The sequence below is a fragment of the Ptychodera flava genome, chromosome 2, assembly GCF_041260155.1.
Source record: "Ptychodera flava strain L36383 chromosome 2, AS_Pfla_20210202, whole genome shotgun sequence".
NCBI classification, from domain to species: Eukaryota; Metazoa; Hemichordata; class Enteropneusta; family Ptychoderidae; genus Ptychodera; species Ptychodera flava.
In genome coordinates this window covers 48,557,158-48,577,965 of record NC_091929.1, presented here as the reverse complement: position 1 = coordinate 48,577,965, position 20,808 = coordinate 48,557,158, and the positions used below count along the sequence as shown (strand labels likewise).

Sequence of the window (20,808 nt, the reverse complement as noted above, 5' to 3'; positions counted from 1 at the left end):
ATAGTTCTAATGCAAAAGAATCATTTTCATGACAAAATGTTCGACCCTTTTGTGAAACTAGCTGAACTAATGCATCTTTTCATCTTTATAGGCTTTTCTGATGTGAAATTCCTGTATAACCGAAAACTTTACTTTTGCTTCTGTGATCCTATTTGTTTTACCTGTGAAAATCTGCCATATTGAAACTATGGTTAACCCAGTGTTTCATCTAGACAGGGGAACGGGGATTCCCTGTCTGTTGACATGTTGGCACCCCCAAGGAATTTGTCAAGGAGGGGGGCAGCCTCCCCCTCCCCCCACCATGAAATGGTGCCAGTTACACCGTAGAGATACAAGTAAAACATATGAACTGGTTAAATTCCCAAAATTTTCTGGTAAGGGGAAAAATCTCCCCTGTTGATGCCATCCTGGAATGTGGATGACACACTGGTTGACTGCCTATGACTTTTATGACCTCTTAGGTTGCAAAATTGTATTTAAGGTACGGAACATTGTGGCTGAGAATATTGAGTTTTAATAGTATGTGTAAATGCCGTGTAATGGATTGCTGCAACATGAGACTACAGACAGCTGGACATACATGAATGCTATCAAACTGAGCTGCAAAGGTTCATTGAACTTTCAAAGGATTGGAATACTACTGTAAACCACAGAAACAGTAGTGAAAGGTCACGCATACATTTGGTATAGGGAAACAGAAAATGAAAGTGCTGTACTGTGATTTCATGAAAGCAAACAGTACGGTATCTTCATGTACATGTAGATATGTGTTGTCACAAAAAAGATGCGTTAGATTTCTGAGTAAATTTTAAGACCTGTTTGTAAGTGGAAATTTTGTGGTTTTCTATTGTGACCAATTTTCATATTACATTGTGGTGTAGTATATTCCGGATTAATTCTCTGTCATATCGTATCAAGTACAAATATGCCTTAAAAATGTGACATTATTCAGGGAAAAGTGAGGGAAAAGGTCATGAAAAACTGAAAATTTGGTGTGACTACAGTAGGAAAATGACAATACAAGATCATTTTGAAAGGAGAGATTATGTAAATATTGCTGATATTGCCAGCATAATTTTATTTGAGGACATGTTTGCATCAAGAAACTTAAAACCATCAATTCAAGGAAGACAAAATTGTGCTGCTGGAGTGTGACAGTATCTTATTTGAATCTCTGAATGGTAAAAGAAATAAGACAAGAGAAACTCATCTATATGGGAGTATATCCCTATGACAGTTTGACTCATCATTCAGTTAATGTGCTCCCAGATATTACAGCTGCTGATACCGGCGTAGAGCATCTCTCAGCCAATGATATTACAGCAGATACAGAGAATCTCTTGTCTAATCTGGTGTTTCTGATGCTATCTTGAAATCTGTACACATAAAAATTTGTAACCTTTGAACTTTACGTTAGTAAGGTCAATTAGGTGACATCTCTCTTCATTCAACTTTGACCTTTTCTGGAAGAGGCTGCCATTTTGATTTTATTTATTGTCAAAAATTTATGATAAGCAATGAATGTATTAAATCCTTCCCAGATGTGGCAGTGCAGTACTGAAACTTACTGGTAGTTTTTCATATTTTCATTACATCATTATTTTATCATTATCATATCATTATATTCTATCATAATTATTTCATCACTTTATCACAAGTCTTGCTATTGTTAATTTTGACTCTTACACAATATTCCGGCCTGCAAAAACATTCAGTTTGGTACATGTAACTTTCATAATGTTCATACAGTATAGCAGTATTGCATAGATACAGTACTGGTATTAGACATACCGTAATATAATGTTTAAACGTCTAATTATTGTAGCCTCTGGACAATTTTGACAGTATTTGGTTTTTAGAAAATTCCGAAATCACAAATGAAAGAGTTCATGGAAATAAAATCAGTTTAAGCATTGCAAAGGATCGAAAAATTCCGTCTCAATGCTGCAAATCATGACAAGATTTCTGTCAGAAGAAGAAGATTAGTAAAAATTCAGTTGCTTAGCAACTGCTCAAAGTGAGATAGAATTTTTGAATCCCTGATCTCATGGGAAATATTTTATTTATGATTTATGAACACCATTAAACATAAATTATTGCAAGAACTGAGAAAGGTCTCTGTAAGTCATGTAGAACCTGAAGTTAATCAGTTTTAAAATCTTATCAATCTATCATTGTTTTACTTCCAGCACCGATTATCAGATATTGTTACATGGGTGTGGTACATTGCTTTGTCAGCTGCCAAACACTTCACTGATAGATTCTGTGTTTTCTCTGTCATTTGTGAGTCATGATCCTAAATTCTTGCTATCAAGGTTGTCGGTGTGCTGGAACAACTGACTTGACATTATTTTGACATCTGACACTGCAGTAGTGTGTTCAATTTGACATGATGGACAGCCAGGAGTGACAGCATTTTGCTTATTAATGTGATAGAATTTTCAAAAGTACATGCAGAATTAGTGTGACACAAAAATGAATACATTATAACTGTCTTTCAATACTGTATGGTAATTTTGATTGTAGACATATTTATAGTAAAAGACTAGATCATTTATGTAGGACAATAGATTGACATGTATTGTTTGCAAATTTTGTACAAACACATCTCTTAGCTCAACTGGTGCAAGGACTTGCAATATTCTTTTATATCACACCAAGTTATGTTCACATGCAAAACTCAATATCTCATACCATACATCCAATATGCATTAGTGGGTGTAGGCACTGTGCCTTATAGATGGTTTGTGATAGCAATTTGCAACTGTACCTAAAACCAATTACAAAGTCTGTCATGCCAGATAAAAGATAATTATATTGACATGATTTCAAGCTGGTTGGAAAAATACATGTATTCCAAACATGAAGGCACAGTCCCTTGTGGAGGGACTGTGATGAAGGATATCAGAGCAATTTTAATCAAATTTGTGAAACACCCCACAGTAAATCATATCATTATTACAAAAATGATTATTTTCTCAATTATCCATCAAACATTTATTATTTGACTTATTTATATTGACACACTGTAGAAGGCAGTGACCTTTGACCTGCAACAACTCCTTGACTCAGAACATTGACAGTGCACTAAGTGTTCATAGGTGCGTGACTTGTGATGTAAAACTGGCCTTTGCAAATAATTGCTGGTAGTGTCACAGATCATAAGCCATAACTAAGCCATAACATAGAAATGGGGCCCTTGATGCACTGAGTAGATGACCTTTGACCTTTTAGTTAATAGTGATGTTGAATCAGATCTGATACAAACAATAACATAAGTGTGTAATGATAACAGCAGCATTCAAAATTTAATGTAGTTAGAATAAGCTGATCATTGTTGATCAAAATGATACATTTAATATTCATAGCATCGTCAAATCTAGCTGCATAATAGATAACGGATTTCGGCAAGGGAAAGGAATATGACTAGTTGTAAGAATTATTAAACCTCTTCACAAAATATGATTTCTATTCTCATGAATCATAAAGAATTTTCTATTCATAATCTCAGATTAGTGGTTAAAAAGCATGACTATTTCATCAGACCATACTGAATACAAGGTCAATGGAAATAAACCAGTGTGAGAAATAGAAAGCTGCTCATCAGTCATGGGACTTCATCAATCTCTTCATGAAAAGATTATTTCTATTCTCATGGAACATGTAAAATTTACTGCTTGTAATCTCTGAGTACTGTGAAAAAACATGACATTTTATTGATGAAGGAGTATGGTATATGTATCAATATTTTATCACATGCGAGTTGTGTTAATTAAATGAATTCAAGTCTCAATCTTTAAAATGCAGACATGTTTGTCAATAGATTGACAAAACAATATTGTTGTTGATGTTTAGTGTCACTACTTCGTAAATATAATATCACAAAGACAAACAAGCACAGGTTGAACTATTAAAACACTGCATTTGATCATGTGGAGCATATAAACTGTTCCTTTGATATAAATGATATGGAAAAGTGTGTTGACCTGTGAATTTTATCTCATGCCTTATTCATGTGGAATTACTTACATAACAAAGTTATTAAAGCAAAAAGTTTGGCATTCGTACATGTCAGTTACAGTGTCCTTGAAATGTAAATAGATTATTGGAATTTCCGTATCTAGTAATTTCTCTTTATTGCATTGTTCAAGACATGAAAGCCATAAGTATGGCATAACATATATAAAAGCTAGTGGGGGGAGAGATAGAGAGAGAGATTTCCATTATGTCAACAACATAACAAAGTCTTACAAATAAAGGTTCACAGTGACCAACATGTGAAGTGTGTATTGATATTTCAAACATGAATCATCTGTAATCCAGACTATTAATAACTAATAAGCTGATGATAGGTGGACCAGTATAACCTCTCCCAACTGAACATAATAGGCACATGAAAATGTTGTTCAGTCTAGAGAAGCATTTGGCGCATGGAGGAACATTGAATTTTGTGTCTGTAGCATTGGACTGACATAAGGTTCAGTATGTAGACTTCAGCTTTAGACAGTGTTTGGATTAGACAGGTTTGACTATTAAACATTCAGTGGTGACTCTTATTGTTGAAGTGATAGTAGACCATTGATCTTTGTAATTGTACAGAACAATAGATATTGTCATTTCAGTATTTCGATGACTAATTTGTACAGGAACATTGTCATGTACTCTGCAATGTGCAGTACAGGAGTAGTTTGTACCAACGTCCCTCCACCCGAGGATGGTGTTTGTATCCCGACATGAAATTTGAGAAGAACGGCAAGCTGCCCCTGCTTCTAGTTCCCTTTCTGCTTCATAAATTTTTTGTGAATTATGGAAACATTTATGAGACAGATTTATAGTGGATCATGTTTCTTTAGATGCTACTGAATTGAAAAACTTTGTTTTTATTGTCATGGATGGGTGATAAATTTATGACAAGGCAAGTTGTAATAATTTTTTCATAGCTCTAAAACCATAAAACAGACATTCTGAAAGTGATACTGCATGGTGACTTGGTTCAGTTGTTTGTTCAGAATCACAGAACAGTTCTTAAATATATTCAGGTTTGTGTGAGTAGCAAAATAAGGAAAATTCAAGTCAGAGATAAATTACTGAATGTTGCAGTTACTCTTTGAAACTTTCTCTTCACTGAATTATTCTGTGACAACTGTATAGTTTCTTATAAATTTAATATACCGGTAGGTACTCTCTGTGAAAGTTAATACAACTTGAAACAAACTTTAAATGTGACAATTATTTACAAAGTATAAAGACTTTTCTCAAATTCAAGCCAAGTTTCTCACATGCCTGGCTTCCATGTTTCCATGTGATGGACGCATTGGTACCCTATGTCATGTGTTTTCAAGACTTAAACTGTCAGTCTGTCCTGTCAGCCAAACTGTTAAGTTATATTGACAAACCATTGACTTATTTAAGAAAGTACAGCTAACAGTGTAAGGTTGAATCAGAAATTACAAGAAATTGACCCAAATAGAGTTCAGAAATGTTGTAAGTTAGAGATCATACCTCACTGTATCTACTACTGACTGGTAGCCATGGTTACAGTATTTCAGAACCTCTCAGTCCTTCCAGTACTGTATGTTACCCCAAACTTACCTGTAAGTTATAGTGTACCATACTGAAACTACAAAAGTTCTAAACTTTGATTACAACATGTCATTCTAAAAAAATGACTCATGATGACAAAGACATAAATCATTTCAAACACTTGATATCAATGTACAATGCAAGATGTGTTAGATGCCAAGAGAGAGTCATTTAGCTTTGGGAGTAAAAGTTCAACTTCAGTTGATATCTAATTCTGTAAGATATATTTCATAAAGGGACAAAACTGTAACTTCTGATAATGTTTACATTGTTTTTGTTCACCAAACAAACAAACAAACAAACAAACAAACAAACAAACAAGACATTTCCTTCAATACTAGCTGCATGCGGTAATGTGTTCACTTAGTGAATTCTTATCTGAACTAAAATTCACTTGTCAACTTTAAGATAGAATACGCCTCGGGGACAGATATTCAGACCCTCAAACTTTTATAATTCTTTTCTGATCTATCACTTGGGGGGGTTCATTTTAAAGCTATTGGTGTAAAAAACCTTTCACCGCCTTAGTTTTTTCGAAATTCAAACATTTATTTTTTTTCCATAGAGTTCACACAGAGATGACGGCCGTTTTGAATTTCAAATATCGGCAAATCTTGTGTTATTTGTTTCTCTAGTACCAAACTTTACACAGTGACCCTGGTTTTTTATGCTTGATTTTAAAGGAGAATAATTGAAAGATTCCTTGAGGAAAGTTTTAGCAAAAGTTTAAGTCTTTCACTTTCGAGGTGCATACTACCTTAACATTGACATTTACAAATACAAGTTGAGTTGACAGATGGAACATTTGATATAACTGTAATTACGCTATTTTGTGAAGTAGAACAACAACCTGTATGCTACAGACAATAAATTATTGGAAACTAATGCACTAAAGTTACAGCAAAGAAATCCTTTGTAATGATATGGTACACAGATCAGAAAGTGTGGGTGTAAGTCAATACACAGATTGTAATAAATATGGTAGATAAATCAAGACAGTCAGTGCTAGATATGGCATGGTCTCCAACCACAGGAAGTTTAATATGAATTGTATCAATGTTTGAACTTCGAGCTGCCGGTCAGTTCCCCGACATTTATTCATAGTTATGTATCATAGCTGTGCGTACAAGTAAGAAGATTTATTGCAAAATATGTGAAATCATTTCAGCAAATATGGCATGTTTGTGTATCACTGGTCAGTGCTCAAATATTTTAATATTTCTATTGAAAATTTTATCAAGAAATCAGGAAATATGATGAAACATTAAGCATTGTTCACATCTGTTTGGAATCAAAAATAGAAGTTACAGAAGTAATTTATTGATGCTGTAAAGTTTTGTAAGAATGCATGTTCTCTGTTGTGCAATAAATTTAATATAAATTTATCTTTATATCAAAGGGTAAATTGTTGGAGATTTTATTCAAAAACTCTGTTTTGTCACAGCATTCTTTATGCAGATTTGGTGACACATCTTTGCAAAGTATGACTGTGATTTGTTGTTTATTTCAAATTCTGCCTCTGCCAGATTACCATCTATTGAATATAAACAACTGAAGATTAGTATTACACAGTACAGTACTGTATCAGTACAGGTGTGCTTGAGTGATAAACTTATGAGTTAGGTATTATGATGAGAGATGGATTTGGAGGGAGATGGATTTGGAGGGAGGTGGATTTGGAGGGGGATGGATTTGGAGGGGGATGGATTTGGAGGGAGAGGGATTTGGAGGGAGAGGGATTTGGAGGGAGATGGATTTGGAGGGAGAGGGATTTGGAGGGAGAGGGATTTGGAGGGAGATGGATTTGGAGGGGGTGGATTGTGAGAGGAGGAAGAGTACAGTACCGGTATACCCTTGTCTGAATTCTTCTAATAAATTGCAAAATTGCTTGAAATTTCCTTCACTAAGCCCATTCCAATACATGGAAATGTGTAATATTTAAACTTGATGCACTCACGGTTCAATGTTGTGTAAAATTGGTCAACAGAGATCACTGAAGAAATAGAAAGGTTCAGACCTTGTCACAGTGAATCTCCTGCTGAGTGAGTGTCTTTGCTTCATGAATGATCAATTTTATCTGTTTGTGTTCATTGTAGGTCTGGAAGCGTACGGGCAACCCTCTCCCCCACCCCCCAATGAACAGAATCTATATCCCAGCATAAATGACAATGGAAGTGGCGCTAAGACAGATGCAGCCACAGGTACAGCTACACCTATCGGACTGGAAAGTCAAAACGAGGCTGAATCCAAAAAAAGCCAAGATCCTGGATCAGTGCAAATAGCATTGACGGTAAGAGACACCTTCTCGATGTCCTTGATGAGATAGTTTGCATTTTGTTAATACTGGTGATCTTACCAGGATACATCAATGATAATGTAGAACAAGCCAACATTAAGTCTATGATCACAGGTGGATAGAGATGAAGATAGAATCTAGATAGCGCCATAAGGAATAACAATGGAATTTTCTCAGGCTAATAGGCAAAGTTACATTTCTGTTATTTGAACCCTGAATGATGAAAAGTTTGTTGTTTTCATTGAAAAGGGAAAATTAGAGAGACAATATGCCATCTGTGTCCATGCAGTTGGTTGCCTAGCAATAGAGACAGCTACATACATAAATAACCATGGTAGCAGTTGGAAGAAACACTGTATCTATGGCAACTAGCATACACTAGCACTCTGTAACTTGAAACATACTGGACTGATTTTTAATGGCCTTGAAATCACCACATGAATGGAATTGCTCAACCCTGTAACAGTAAAATATTCTGTGAGATCAAAAAAACTACAGTATCTCTGACAGGGGTATTTATAGTGTTTCTCTAAACAGCACAGAAGAAACAACATGATACAATCACACTTTGTAAAATAAAATAAAGTATAACAAAATGAAAAACAAATGAACAAGTGAAATTAAGCACAAAGTTCATCTCGGTCTTTGATTGGTCGTTGGGATTTTACTGGACGCTGCCAAACACATCTGTGAATCATAATAAAGTGGTCACTGTCCATCTCTCAAAGGAATGCAGATCATTTACGATGGAACTATCAAGAGATTCTTAACTTTAAACAGAGTTATGTAGGTTCAGTGAAGCATGGTCCCTCCAAGGGATTGTCAGTGAAGCACAGATATGCACTGACCCAGTTCTGTAACTTCAAGGTCACTTTTTTGATCCAACTACAGATAAAAAATCATATTGCGTGAATTTTTACCACATTTGATATCACACTAGATGTTCATTCTTTTGATTAATTTGTCATCTTGCTATCATATTTTGAGATTGATACAGAAAAGCAGAAAGGCGAAAAAAATAATTTTGAAAATATTTTAGCAAAGTGAGTCAATTGGTTTACTAAGGTCACTCTAGGTCAAACACATAATTCACTTATTTCAAATATTAATAAATAATATTTTAAGTAAAGTATGGAGAAGAGTAATTAAGGCAGAGCTGGCGTCATTAATTTTATCATAAAAAATATGAAAAGAAGTTTTTTAATGAGATTTTGGCAGGAATTTAACTAACTGGTCCGTAATTATTTACCTGGACAAAAATGTATGGTATGAACAACCCAATGTCAAGTGTTTGTCATCGATAACAGTAATGATAATAAACACATGTGGGTTAGTCTGTGACAAATGTCAGTAAATTCAGATATAATTGACAAAAATTTCCAGCATGCAGTGTCATTCTGACGGAGTCCCAGCATGCAGTGTCTTTGTGACAAATTCCCAGCATGCAGTGTCACTCTAACAAACTAGGCAACACAAATGATGAGATGTTTTGAGGTCAAGTCATGTACAGCAATGAAACCAGTGACATGAAACTGTTTACAGACAGTTTGCAAATAATGAACAATAGAAACGATTGTTTATTGTAAATTATTAAGAGTCAGTTTTGAACAAACATGCCACAGCTGGTTTATACAGATAAGACAGTTCAGCCAGGCTTTCATATTCTGTGCAGTTTCCTTTTTGACAATGCAATATTAACTTTGCATATCAATGTAAAAACACTGCAGTTATATTTTCATCTCATTAAATCTTTTCATAATGTTTTATATCAAAGTACCGTTAAATCAACCATAGTTATAATGTATTTGCAGTGATTCAGGGTTGCATCGGAAGGCTAAGATCAAGTTTTCTTTTACAAGAAAACCATATGTCCAATGATTTGCAAAGTGTTTTCTGGAAGACAAGATATCCACAAATTTAGATTTTGTAAGGAACAACTGTTGTTAAAAACAGTACAGATCTTAGAAAATGGATTGGTTTTGTGGTTTAGCCATTCTAGCAATAATCTATCAAAAAAAGGTAACATGAATGAATGCTGTAGAAAAGTCAACCAGTCAAATCAGAAACATATTATCCCGGTACGACACCATTCGCTGGCTGTCTGCATTAAAACACTTCAAAAATATACAATGCTCTAAGAGAAATTTGGATTAATGAATAAACATCTTTCATACAATCAGGTCATATATTGCTGTCCAGATAGTCTGCACCTGTCACTTCTTATTTACAAAGATGTCTTCTCTGTATGTATTTAATGGAAATCAGCAAATTTTGGAAACTTGAAGGATAGCTTTGTAACCATTAAATAGTTACTGTATTCCTTCCTTCCCTGTCATTTCAAAATCCCTGGATTATGTTACAAGTTACAAACATTCAGGTCATACTGGCTTAGTTCATTTGATTTATTGACATAATGGTGTCATTGAGGTCAACTTAAGGTCAAACTTTCCCTTCATCAGTTGCAATGTAAACATCAGTGCATGGTTGTAATTCTCAAACATTGTAATGTCAAGTGTTGCGTGCAGTTTATCATTTCATTATGCCAGATTTATTGACTGCAAGTTCAAGGGTTTTGCTAAAGACATTTATTTTCACAGATTAAACAATTTATGGTTGCATATTTCTACCAAATTCTACCTTTGCAATGAGACACATCGAGGTTAAACGTTTAATTGCATTAACTTTGTTTCACCAACAACAATGGGTCATAAATAGCAACAAAGCTGTTTTAGACAAGATAAATACAAAAATTTCTCTTGCCAATTGGACAAATAAAGGGATTGAAAATTGAGAAGACTTCTTTCAGAACAGTACTATGTGCTAAGATGAAGCTGTTGCCTGCTTCAGTGAATTATTTTTCTTGACAAGTTTTGAAAAGATTGATGTACTGAATCAATTCTTTAATCCTCATTGATCTTCCACTGTGTAAACTGTTCGGCCATCCACCAATGGCCTTCATCAGGGTGAAGACCCCAGGGTAAAGACAAATAGACAACAATGGACATGTTGTGAACAGATGATGTGAAATCTGTATGAAGTACAGGGATATAACAAAGCAAAGAAACTAGTAAAACTGTCAGAGTAATGATAAAAAAGCTAAACGATAAAAAAAAGCTCAACAAGAACTGCTAATAGAGATAAGAATTATCAGTAAGAGAAGTCAAAATATCAAGAAAAATAGTCGTTATGAAAGTCTCAACAAATAACAACATTTTAGGAGATGAAATCAGCTGATCATCAATATGTATCAATCTTTTATCAAATATCACCAGGTATTTTTATATGGTTTTGAAATGTTACAGCCAGTCAAAGTTGAGTTCAGACGTGAGATTTGTTTGTAAAATCATAATGTTGGATTGTCAATCAAGCATGGTAGTAAATATTTTGAATAGTTGTGAAGTAAATATTTTGTAGAATATTGCATCAATTTATGTTGTGATTTATTGTACTGTGAGAACGGGAACATTGCCAGTATGGTGATCAATAATGAATTATTTGTATCTTTCAAAACTTTACCTGAAACCACACGTAGTATGATCTCATAGATTAGACTTGTTTTGTTGAAATTACTACATGCTCAGATAGAGGAAGTGGTATCTTTTAACAAATATCTTTTACCAAAAAAGTTCATGTTGATAACAACATCCATAGAAGTTTACACTCAAACAGTCAGTATATTTGTGATTGCTTTATAGTGACGAAATGGAAATACAGTGACAAACACCAACCATGGAAACACTGAATTGTAAAAATTCCGATGTGCTTGAGGGAACTTTGTTCAAGTATTTTATAAATACTTTGAAGTACTTGTCTTTATCAGATTTCCTCATTCATATCCTGCTGTCTGCAGGAAAGTCAGTCAGCGATAATCAAACAATTTATATCTCTTTCCATCTATTACAAATTGGTTAGGGCATAGGCAAACAGCCTAAGTATTATGAATTTCCTTTCTTGCCTCTAGAGGGCGATCTCTACCAGCAGCTCAAGCTATTAATTTAGCTCCATTATTATCACAGAACATCTGAAAGAAGAAATTGAACTTCAAATCACAGCATGCCAAGGCCTATTGCTCTGATTTGTTATGTTTTAATTTTTCTTTACATGGAAAGATTTTACAAAACCCTGTAAAATTGTTTTCAATAAAATTGTTGATGACAATAATGTACAGCAGACAGACATGAAGTTCAACTGTGAAGTTGTATGGGGTATCAGTGATCCTCTCAACTCTCCCCATGTCAGCCTTTCTATTGATCCAACCACACCAAGAAATAATTGGATTCAACCAAATTGTGATGATAATAGGGGTTTCATTGGCCTGAATCTCATACTTTTAGTGTAGTAATCACCGTATCAGCATCTCTTATAGTAATGCAATCAGCAACTTGAGGAGTCTGTACACCTTACATTTCTTGAAACTTTGATGAGAATATTTCACACATGTCTCAATCACATGTAAAGTGCTAAAAGCTTATTGTATTCATTTAGCATTTGTTACAATAACATTTGCAATTATTTACATATAATCACATTTTGCAGATTTACAAAAGGTAAATTCGTTAGCACACTTTTTGTTTCTGAGGTTATTGTTCCTTTGTTTAAATTCAGAAAGTCCAGGCATGAGAACAAACTGTTGACAAATTTGACGTAACTGGTGTCTACAAAGGCAGATATTTTTGTGTTATGTAAGATGGATTGAACAGACATAGGTGTGACTTGGTCAGTGTGAATGGAGTAGTCCAGCTGGAAGGGCTTCACTCCAGGCTGTGTGGGAAGGAAAGATTTGTGGAATTGGAAATTCTGATTGCTTTCAAGTCCAGGGAGTGATCTCCGGCAAGGATTTGGCATTATGGAAACGGATGACGTCAATATAGATGTGGAACCAGGGCAGAGTTTGGTACAGGTATGCAAGCAAAGGTTGTCCAAGTATCGGTTTGAAATTCTATGGTGTGGGTGTATGAATCAAGTAATGTAATTAGTTCAGCATGTTGTAGGGTTACCTGGATGTCTTTGTCAAGAATTGTCAACAATCAACATTTTGTATAAATAGGACTGTGCTCTCTCAGAATGAGTGGAGTCATTCAAACAAATTGTTTGCAAAAACTTATAAGTAAATTAACTTAAAGCTGTACTGAGAATAACGTCAAATGTACTGGCATGTGTATGTCAATGTTGAAAGTAATAACTATGGTTAAGGTAGAGAGAGCAAAACTTGGAACTTTCAATGTGTGTAGAATTAACTAACATGTACAGCAAAAATTATCGTGTACACATTCAGTACCAAAAAAATACAGACTTCACTTATGGAAGTATGTGGAAAGTAGTAATTTTGATAATAGTCAGAAGAAACACCCAAAATGTAATGTGTTGTCACCTTATTAATCCTGACAAATCCTGGTCTTTAATACATTCATATGTAGATGTCAAATGCTATGCATGAATACACCTTTGGAGACTAATATTTCAAATTTTTACAAAAATTTTTTTGGTGTACCACTTTTGGGCTCATTTTAAAACTTATTTCATGGTCCTATTCTGATGCAAATCAAATTTTATTTTTCCCATTGAGTTAACACAGGGATGGCAGCCATTTTGAATTTCAAATTTCAATAAATAGTTTGTGATTTGTTTCTTTGGTACCAGTTTTCGAATTTGATTTGAGAACCTGACATTGATGGTGCAGCTTTTAAGTACTGCCATCACCCTTGCAAGGTCATTGTGAACATGAAGTTAGCAAAGTACCTGAGAATATTTCATGCTTTATGTATATCAGCCCATGAAGCCATGAATGAGCAGAACAGATGACAAGATTTTGCACAGAGGACACTAATAACACCGCCAGAGAGCACCAACTGTGCTGATTAAAACATAACAAAATTGTAAATTATGAATTTATCTCGGTTTTATTGATAGTTACATTATATAGCAGTCAGTTTTTGTCATGTGTTATGTAGCTCCTGATACAGTGGTTTACAACATCCCAGAAGTGGTACAGCCATAAATTGATAGTGTTACAACCACTGTGGACAAACCACACACAGGTCTTATAATGGCAGCAGTTTGTACTGCTTTTGTGAGTACTCCGTTCAGATTTGATTGCATCAATTTGTAGCTGTGCCATTTCTTCAGTGTTACCAAACTGTTTTTATAAGAAATTTTATCATTCACACTTGCTGCCTACTGGTATTGACAGATCTCAGATGGTGACCAAAAAGACTATGGCTCTATGTCAGCAAGTCTTATTCAGGTACGTCATCAAACACTGATCAGTTTGTCAGCGATACTGAAATAGATCAGACTTAAATGGAAAGGAAAAGATTTACATGTAATCTAAACCAAGATACTGACCATTTGTAACAGAAAGGCATTTAGGAGGATAGATAATATATCAAAACCAGTTGGAGGAGGGGAGGCAAGGCATAAGGTGTAGAGCTGTCAAAAGCACTATTGGAGAGGGGGGAGAACAGAAGCATGTACGGTACGTTAACAGTAGTAATTATTTGTTTACATACTAATTACTAACAAATATAAGACTGCAGGAAATTCAGCATAATGTGACTTCATACTGATGAAAAGAACAAGTAGTCCTGGTAATGTAGCCAAAATTGTTCCAATTTAAGATCAATGTAGCTGGTTTCTTTCTCGCTAAGTTTACAAAAGAATTTTTTGTTTTGTCAGCATATTTGTATGACATTGATTCAAAATATCAGTTTTCTCAGTAATATGTGGAAATAAACATTTCTGAAATTTCCTTCACAAGACTAGCACAAAACTCTCATAAAAGAGTAGCAGGAATGATGCACTGCACTATTAACACTCAGTCCTATTATGTGATGTGTGTTTGCCAATGATGTTGTGATGTCAACACTAATGTTCTGACACTTTGTTAATACTGATATTTTGATGTTACCACTGATGTTGTGATACATTGTTACCACTGATGTTGTGATACGTTGTAACCACTTATGTTGTGATGCATTGTAACCACTGATGTTGTGATACATTGTTACCACTGATGTTGTGATACATTGTAACCACTTATGTTGTGATGCATTGTAACCGTTGATGTTCTGACACTTTGTTACCACTGATGTTGTGATACATTGTGACCACTCATGTTGTGATACATTGTAACCACTGATGTGATACATTGTAACCACTGATGTTGTGATACATTGTAACCACTGATGTTGTGATACATTGTAACCACTGATGTTGTGATACATTGTAACCATTGATGTTGTGATACATTGTTGCCACTGATGTTGTGATACATTGTTGCCACTGATGTTGTGATACATTGTTGCCACTGATGTTGTGATACATTGTAACATATTATTACCACCTATGTTGTGATGTTACCACACATAGTAATTGCTGGTGTTGTAATGTTACTAATGATGTTATGATATGTTGTTGTCAATGATGTTACTGTATAGTAAATTGTTACAACCCATGTTATTGTTATGATCAATGTTGTGCTTGAAAAATGACATTTTACAACTCCAAAAATTGCAGCAGCTTATGACAAAACAAATCTTTCGCTTAATTTCTACTCGTAGAAACCATGACTGCACATACAGGGAATTTAAGATCAGTGTTTACACTCGCATGTTCATCACACACATTTTCTTCTAAAGTACATACAAAATGTGTTGATAAGCCAGAGATAATAGTTGCCGACTCATTTAATTACTAGTTAGAAAAACATTGAAGTCACTTTGTCACATCATGAAAATATCTGTCAAATACTGCAATCATGTTGTCACATGATCTTAATTAATCATGTTGGCATTAAAACAAAAAATGGCTTTGTTCACATTTAAAAGGTCCTAGCCCATAGGATATGTCAATACATGTTCAATCATCAGTGCCAATAACTTGTGAGAAAATGGAACTTGTTTTAGTCTGAAATGAGACAGCAATGACGGCAAAGCAAAATTCACAATGACATTGTATCACCCTGTGAGGGCAGACTTGGATAGAGAACTACCAGTATGTTGCCAAAACAGACCTTTCAGAAAGCGTATTCCTTTATAACTGTACTGTTTACTGTTGAATCAGAAAACAAAATATTCATACTCACCACAAATTTGTGTCTTTATGTAGATTACACTAGGATTGAGTTAGTTTAGGATTGTCTTTGATGAACTTATCACTGTTTTGATTATTTTTAGTGAGCCCCTGCTTTAAAAGGGTTGCAACAAATGAATAAATAAATAAAAAAAATAAAATAGTTCAGTCAACTTGTCAAATGATGAAACCATGGATTAAAAAATAGATGATAAATGGAACTTGATCGACATATTTTTCGAAGGTAGTCAGACTTCCTCTTTCCAAAAATTTGTTCTTTTATAATCTGTGGATGATTCCATGTGGAAGAAAGATGAACATTTTCATTTCCTGTCATTGATTGGTTTTCAATCTGCAGCCATCACCAGCTGATTTTATTCTGAATCCTACATGGAGCTGATAAATTGGTTTCAAATAAGATGTCTTCTTTAAAGCCCCACTAGCTTTAATGGTTGAAAATTGTTGACCTCAAAATATCTTCCTATTCTCTCCTGGTTTTCTCTGAATTCTACCCTCTGAAGGGATATTGGCATTTACTGCATTAGGAAACCATTCCTTTGTGAAACATTTGACAAGTAAATTCAACTTTTAACGTCCATTTTTATTTCCCACCATTTCCAAAAATTGTTAATATTGCAAAGGAAACAGAACATACAATGTCACAGTTGAATACATTCACCCCTATGCATTACATTGGACTACTCTGTGCAGTTGATGTGAAGATTTTAGTGCAGATATCCACTGTTTTTACTTTTTCGCATAGGGCTGGGATTTAATATTTGGGCAAACATTTAATCACAGTGTTATCTTATTCAAAACTGCATATAGTCCAAGAGGGTAGTTAATAATAAGTGTATACACACATCTAAATTAGTACATTTTCACAGACTTACTTTAACTTGGAAGTAAAATCATAAAAATAATGCTAAAAGATACAGCCAGTCGAGCGTTACATGTATGGATTATGAAACACTGGTCTGCAGTGTCTGTCTCTGTGTCTGAGACGACTCTGTTGAAGTTAATTTGTTCTGGGTTACTTAGATACATGTAGTTATGCTTGAAGTTAACAAAATCTAATGAACCTTGGAGATGTTGGCTTTGATCATCTTTATGATATTCCTACTGATTATGATTTTATACCTTATTGTAATGATAGATATACATGTATCTACAACTCTGAGTCTAAATGCTAGATATACATGTATCTACAACTCTGAGTCTAAATGCTAGATATACATGTATCTACAACTCTGAGTCTAAATGATAGATATACATGTATCTACAACTCTGAGTCTAAATGCTAGATATACATGTATCTACAACTCTGAGTCTAAATGCTAGATATACATGTATCTACAACTCTGAGTCTAAATGATAGATATACATGTATCTACAACTCTGAGTCTAAATGCTAGATATACATGTATCTACAACTCTGAGTCTAAATGATAGATATACATGTATCTACAACTCTGAGTCTAAATGCTAGATATACATGTATCTACAACTCTGAGTCTAATAATTCACAACACTGACCCAAGAAACAGTGTGCTTTTATGACACATTTATCTGGCTGACCTTGTACAGTCATAAAAATTACTGTGAGGCTAAGAGAACCTGGCTGTGAATATACAGAATAACCTCAGAAAGGCCATGTTTGTTTTGAAAGTTGTTAAAACCTAACATTGAATCTTACCTTTTAGCATTCAACTTTAATTTTAAAACGTCATTGTGCCAGGTAAGACTCCAACAAAGGTTTAATATTGCTACGATCTGAATTGCCCAAATTTAAGTCATGATTCTTGCAATTTTAACCATTTTAAATATCATAGCTTTTTTGAACAAGCTTTTTTTCAAGTACTGTAGAGATATGTGCTTAGTGTAGAACATCGTGTATTCCTTTAACTACCGGCAAATTTTCAAGAAACACCACTTGCATCACACCTTTGTGATGCAAATACAGATGAAAATGTTACTTTTATGTGTCTTTTGAATATCATTCATCTAAAAAATTGCTCTTCCTTGATGTGGAAAATACAAAAAATGACAATAAATTTACAAAATGGTCATGGACATGTCTGTGACCAGTATTGCACAGCACAGTAAATCTTGCTGGTTTTGCAAATGGTGAGACAGTTTATAAAAATCCTGTATTATTCTTCAATTGAATTCATTATTTGTGAGATGAGCATTCTGCTGACTCAACGAAAACTGGTACCAGTAATTGTCACGTCCAGTTTTCATATTCATAATGAAAATTTCACTTTTATCTACAATGCATGGTTTTGATGATTTCAATATATGCTTTGTGCTTTGTGTCCGGTCTTTTCAGACTCAGACAAGACATGTACATGGATGTTTTTTGCTGATGTGCCTGGCTTTGACACAACCAGGTACATCCACATTAAAACTGTGAATTGAGCTGAAATTGTGCTCACAAAGGGCGTTGGGACATCATTACCATATTTGCTTCCTACCGTTCACGTTTACATGAATTCGTTTGCAACAAAAGACGTGAAACTCACTAGACAATGCATCTACGACAAAAGAAACAACAGCAAAGCCAAACAAAACTCTACAATGGCTGCCTGGGAAAGTTTGTGACAACAAGTTGATCATTACATAATGAATTCCTCCAAAACAATGAATTGAAATAACAAAAGAAGGTAATGATCCAGTGGCAATGGTTTGCAGTCAGAATATGGTCTCTTTGCAAAAGAGACGCAATACAGTTTTAATCAACTACAATGTGCATATACAATACTGTCATTGAGTTCTCTGTGTTTTAACTGGAGATACACATGAATTTCCAACAAGAACCAGAAATGACTATGTGTAGATTAGTGTTAAAATTGTCAAATTCATTATGGCAGAAAAAATGTTTGATCTTCAGTCATTCAAGGAGCATCTTATGCATCTCACTGTCATGATTTTTTCGGGGTTGTGTGGAAGGGGTTTTAGTTTTTGCCCATGTTTTAAAACCCTGGTGAAAACACAGTATATTATACCACATTGTGGGTTTTCACAATTCATAGGTTCATTGTATTTTATACTTACCATGGAATGTAAATACTGAGAAATGATTGACAGTTTTAAAAGTAGTTTACCTAAGGGGTAGTTTGACTTTTGTACCAATAACACTTAAAACGTCCCTCAGAGAATTATTATAACGTTCTTCGGAGAATATTTTGCATTAACAAGCAACTGAAGATAATGGCATTATGAATATTTTAAAGTGATTGCCTTTAGCTAGGTCAGGTAATAAAATGCTGCATTCAGCAGTGAAATATGTCTATGTTTGAGGCAAAGTTACTTTTAATGAGTGAACAGTCTTTCCCCACAAATCAACCACCTGTGTGTAAATTTCCCTGTTTCTGATTGGTGGCTTGACTAGCTTTCATTGTACACCTTGGATATTGTGATGGCTTACCTCGCAGTGTGCTGCAAAGCCATTTTGTCTTACATTGTTTGTGTTTACTGATGTGTATATCTATTGATGGTATGTTTACAGATGTCCAAGTATAAAATATTCAATACCAGAAAAGTTTCAAATATTAGGTTTTATTCAAAGGCATTTTCAGGAAATTGTCCAACTCAATCAAGACAGTACTCAAGTCTTGTAAGTTACAAGACAGTTACAGGACAAACCTACATTTCTCTGTTTTTTAATTTATAACTTCATAATGTTGTAACCATGATGATGTATCCATAGCAACTGTTGTCAAGATGGTTGATGCGGTGTTTCAGACTACAGCAGTGACATGATACATTGTATAATGTCACTATAACAAAGCTAGCAAACAGGCAGTCTTATTTCGGGATCATCTTATCTCATCCAGCTGTCCTCCAAAGATTTGCTGGTTTCCCTGTTGCCAGTTGCTGCCTGTTGGTTACTAAAAATGAATACGTAGAAAACAGACCAGCAGAAATGTTAGCATTAGAATAGACAGTAGTGGATACTGTTGAAATACCATATGATTTGAAATTTTCCTGAAAAAAATGGTAAATTCCTCACCAGTACCAGTTCATAACTACCAGTTCTGTACAAGCTGTGTATGGATAGGATGCTTTTTGAAAAAGTGCATAGAATCAAGGATTTTTCATGGCCTACATGTAATTTGAGTACGAAAAATGTTTCATCAGTTGTTGGAGACCTTACATATTGATGATGATGATGATGATGATGACATTGATCACTTTACTGGTTTTATGATGGTTAATTAAATCTGCAGAAATCGCTTTTAGAAAAAATAAAACACATTGTCCATTTACAATCGACAATGTGAAAGGAAAATGAATAAATGAACAAATAAAATTTTTACTCTGATCAGGAGAGAGTCAAAACCCTAGAGATTTACACGTACCAAGATTTAAAACATCTAGGATCAACAATAGTGGCTTTGCTTGTCATTCTTTTTCGTGTGATTTGTTCATTGCTTGTCCTTGAAAGAAATTCACCCATCACCAGGGAAACGTAAAATGAAATACATTTTCCCTGTTTGCTAATCAGACCAGTCATAGACTTTTGTGAACTTCAGTCACAAGTCACACAAGATACATAGTATTACACATAAATTATACAATAGATACTTATACCTTACTTATTATCAGAAAAATTATTGTACTCACCACTTTGATGAGTACATGTATAGTTAACCCTTTGAGTGCCAAAGTCTATTTGTGTCACCTTTATAAAATAAACCCCAGCCATTTTTTCCCAGATTTTTGCCAGAATTTTGAGAAAAAACTACAGCCAATGAAATATGATGTCCATTTGGTCCAAAATTATAAAAAAATTACAGAAAAAAATCATAAAAATTGGTGAAATGTTGCACAAAACTTTTGGCGGGAAAAAAATA

The 20,808-nt window shown here is 34.4% G+C and overlaps 1 protein-coding gene across 10 annotated transcripts in view; it reads left to right on the top strand.

Annotated features, from left to right (window-relative positions):
- The window catches only part of LOC139122714 (anoctamin-4-like), an 86,075-nt gene that overhangs the window by 18,721 nt on the left and 46,546 nt on the right, over positions 1 to 20,808 (top strand). For 7 of the 10 annotated variants that reach the window (XM_070688383.1, XM_070688375.1, XM_070688367.1 and 4 more), the window contains exon 2: positions 7,680 to 7,873. In XM_070688383.1, the coding sequence (XP_070544484.1) occupies positions 7,680 to 7,873 (194 nt within the window). Of the gene's footprint in view, positions 1 to 7,679; positions 7,874 to 12,586; positions 12,780 to 14,069; positions 14,124 to 20,808 lie in introns of those variants that run through there. The other 3 variants (XM_070688416.1, XM_070688408.1, XM_070688460.1) reach the window with 2 other exon arrangements.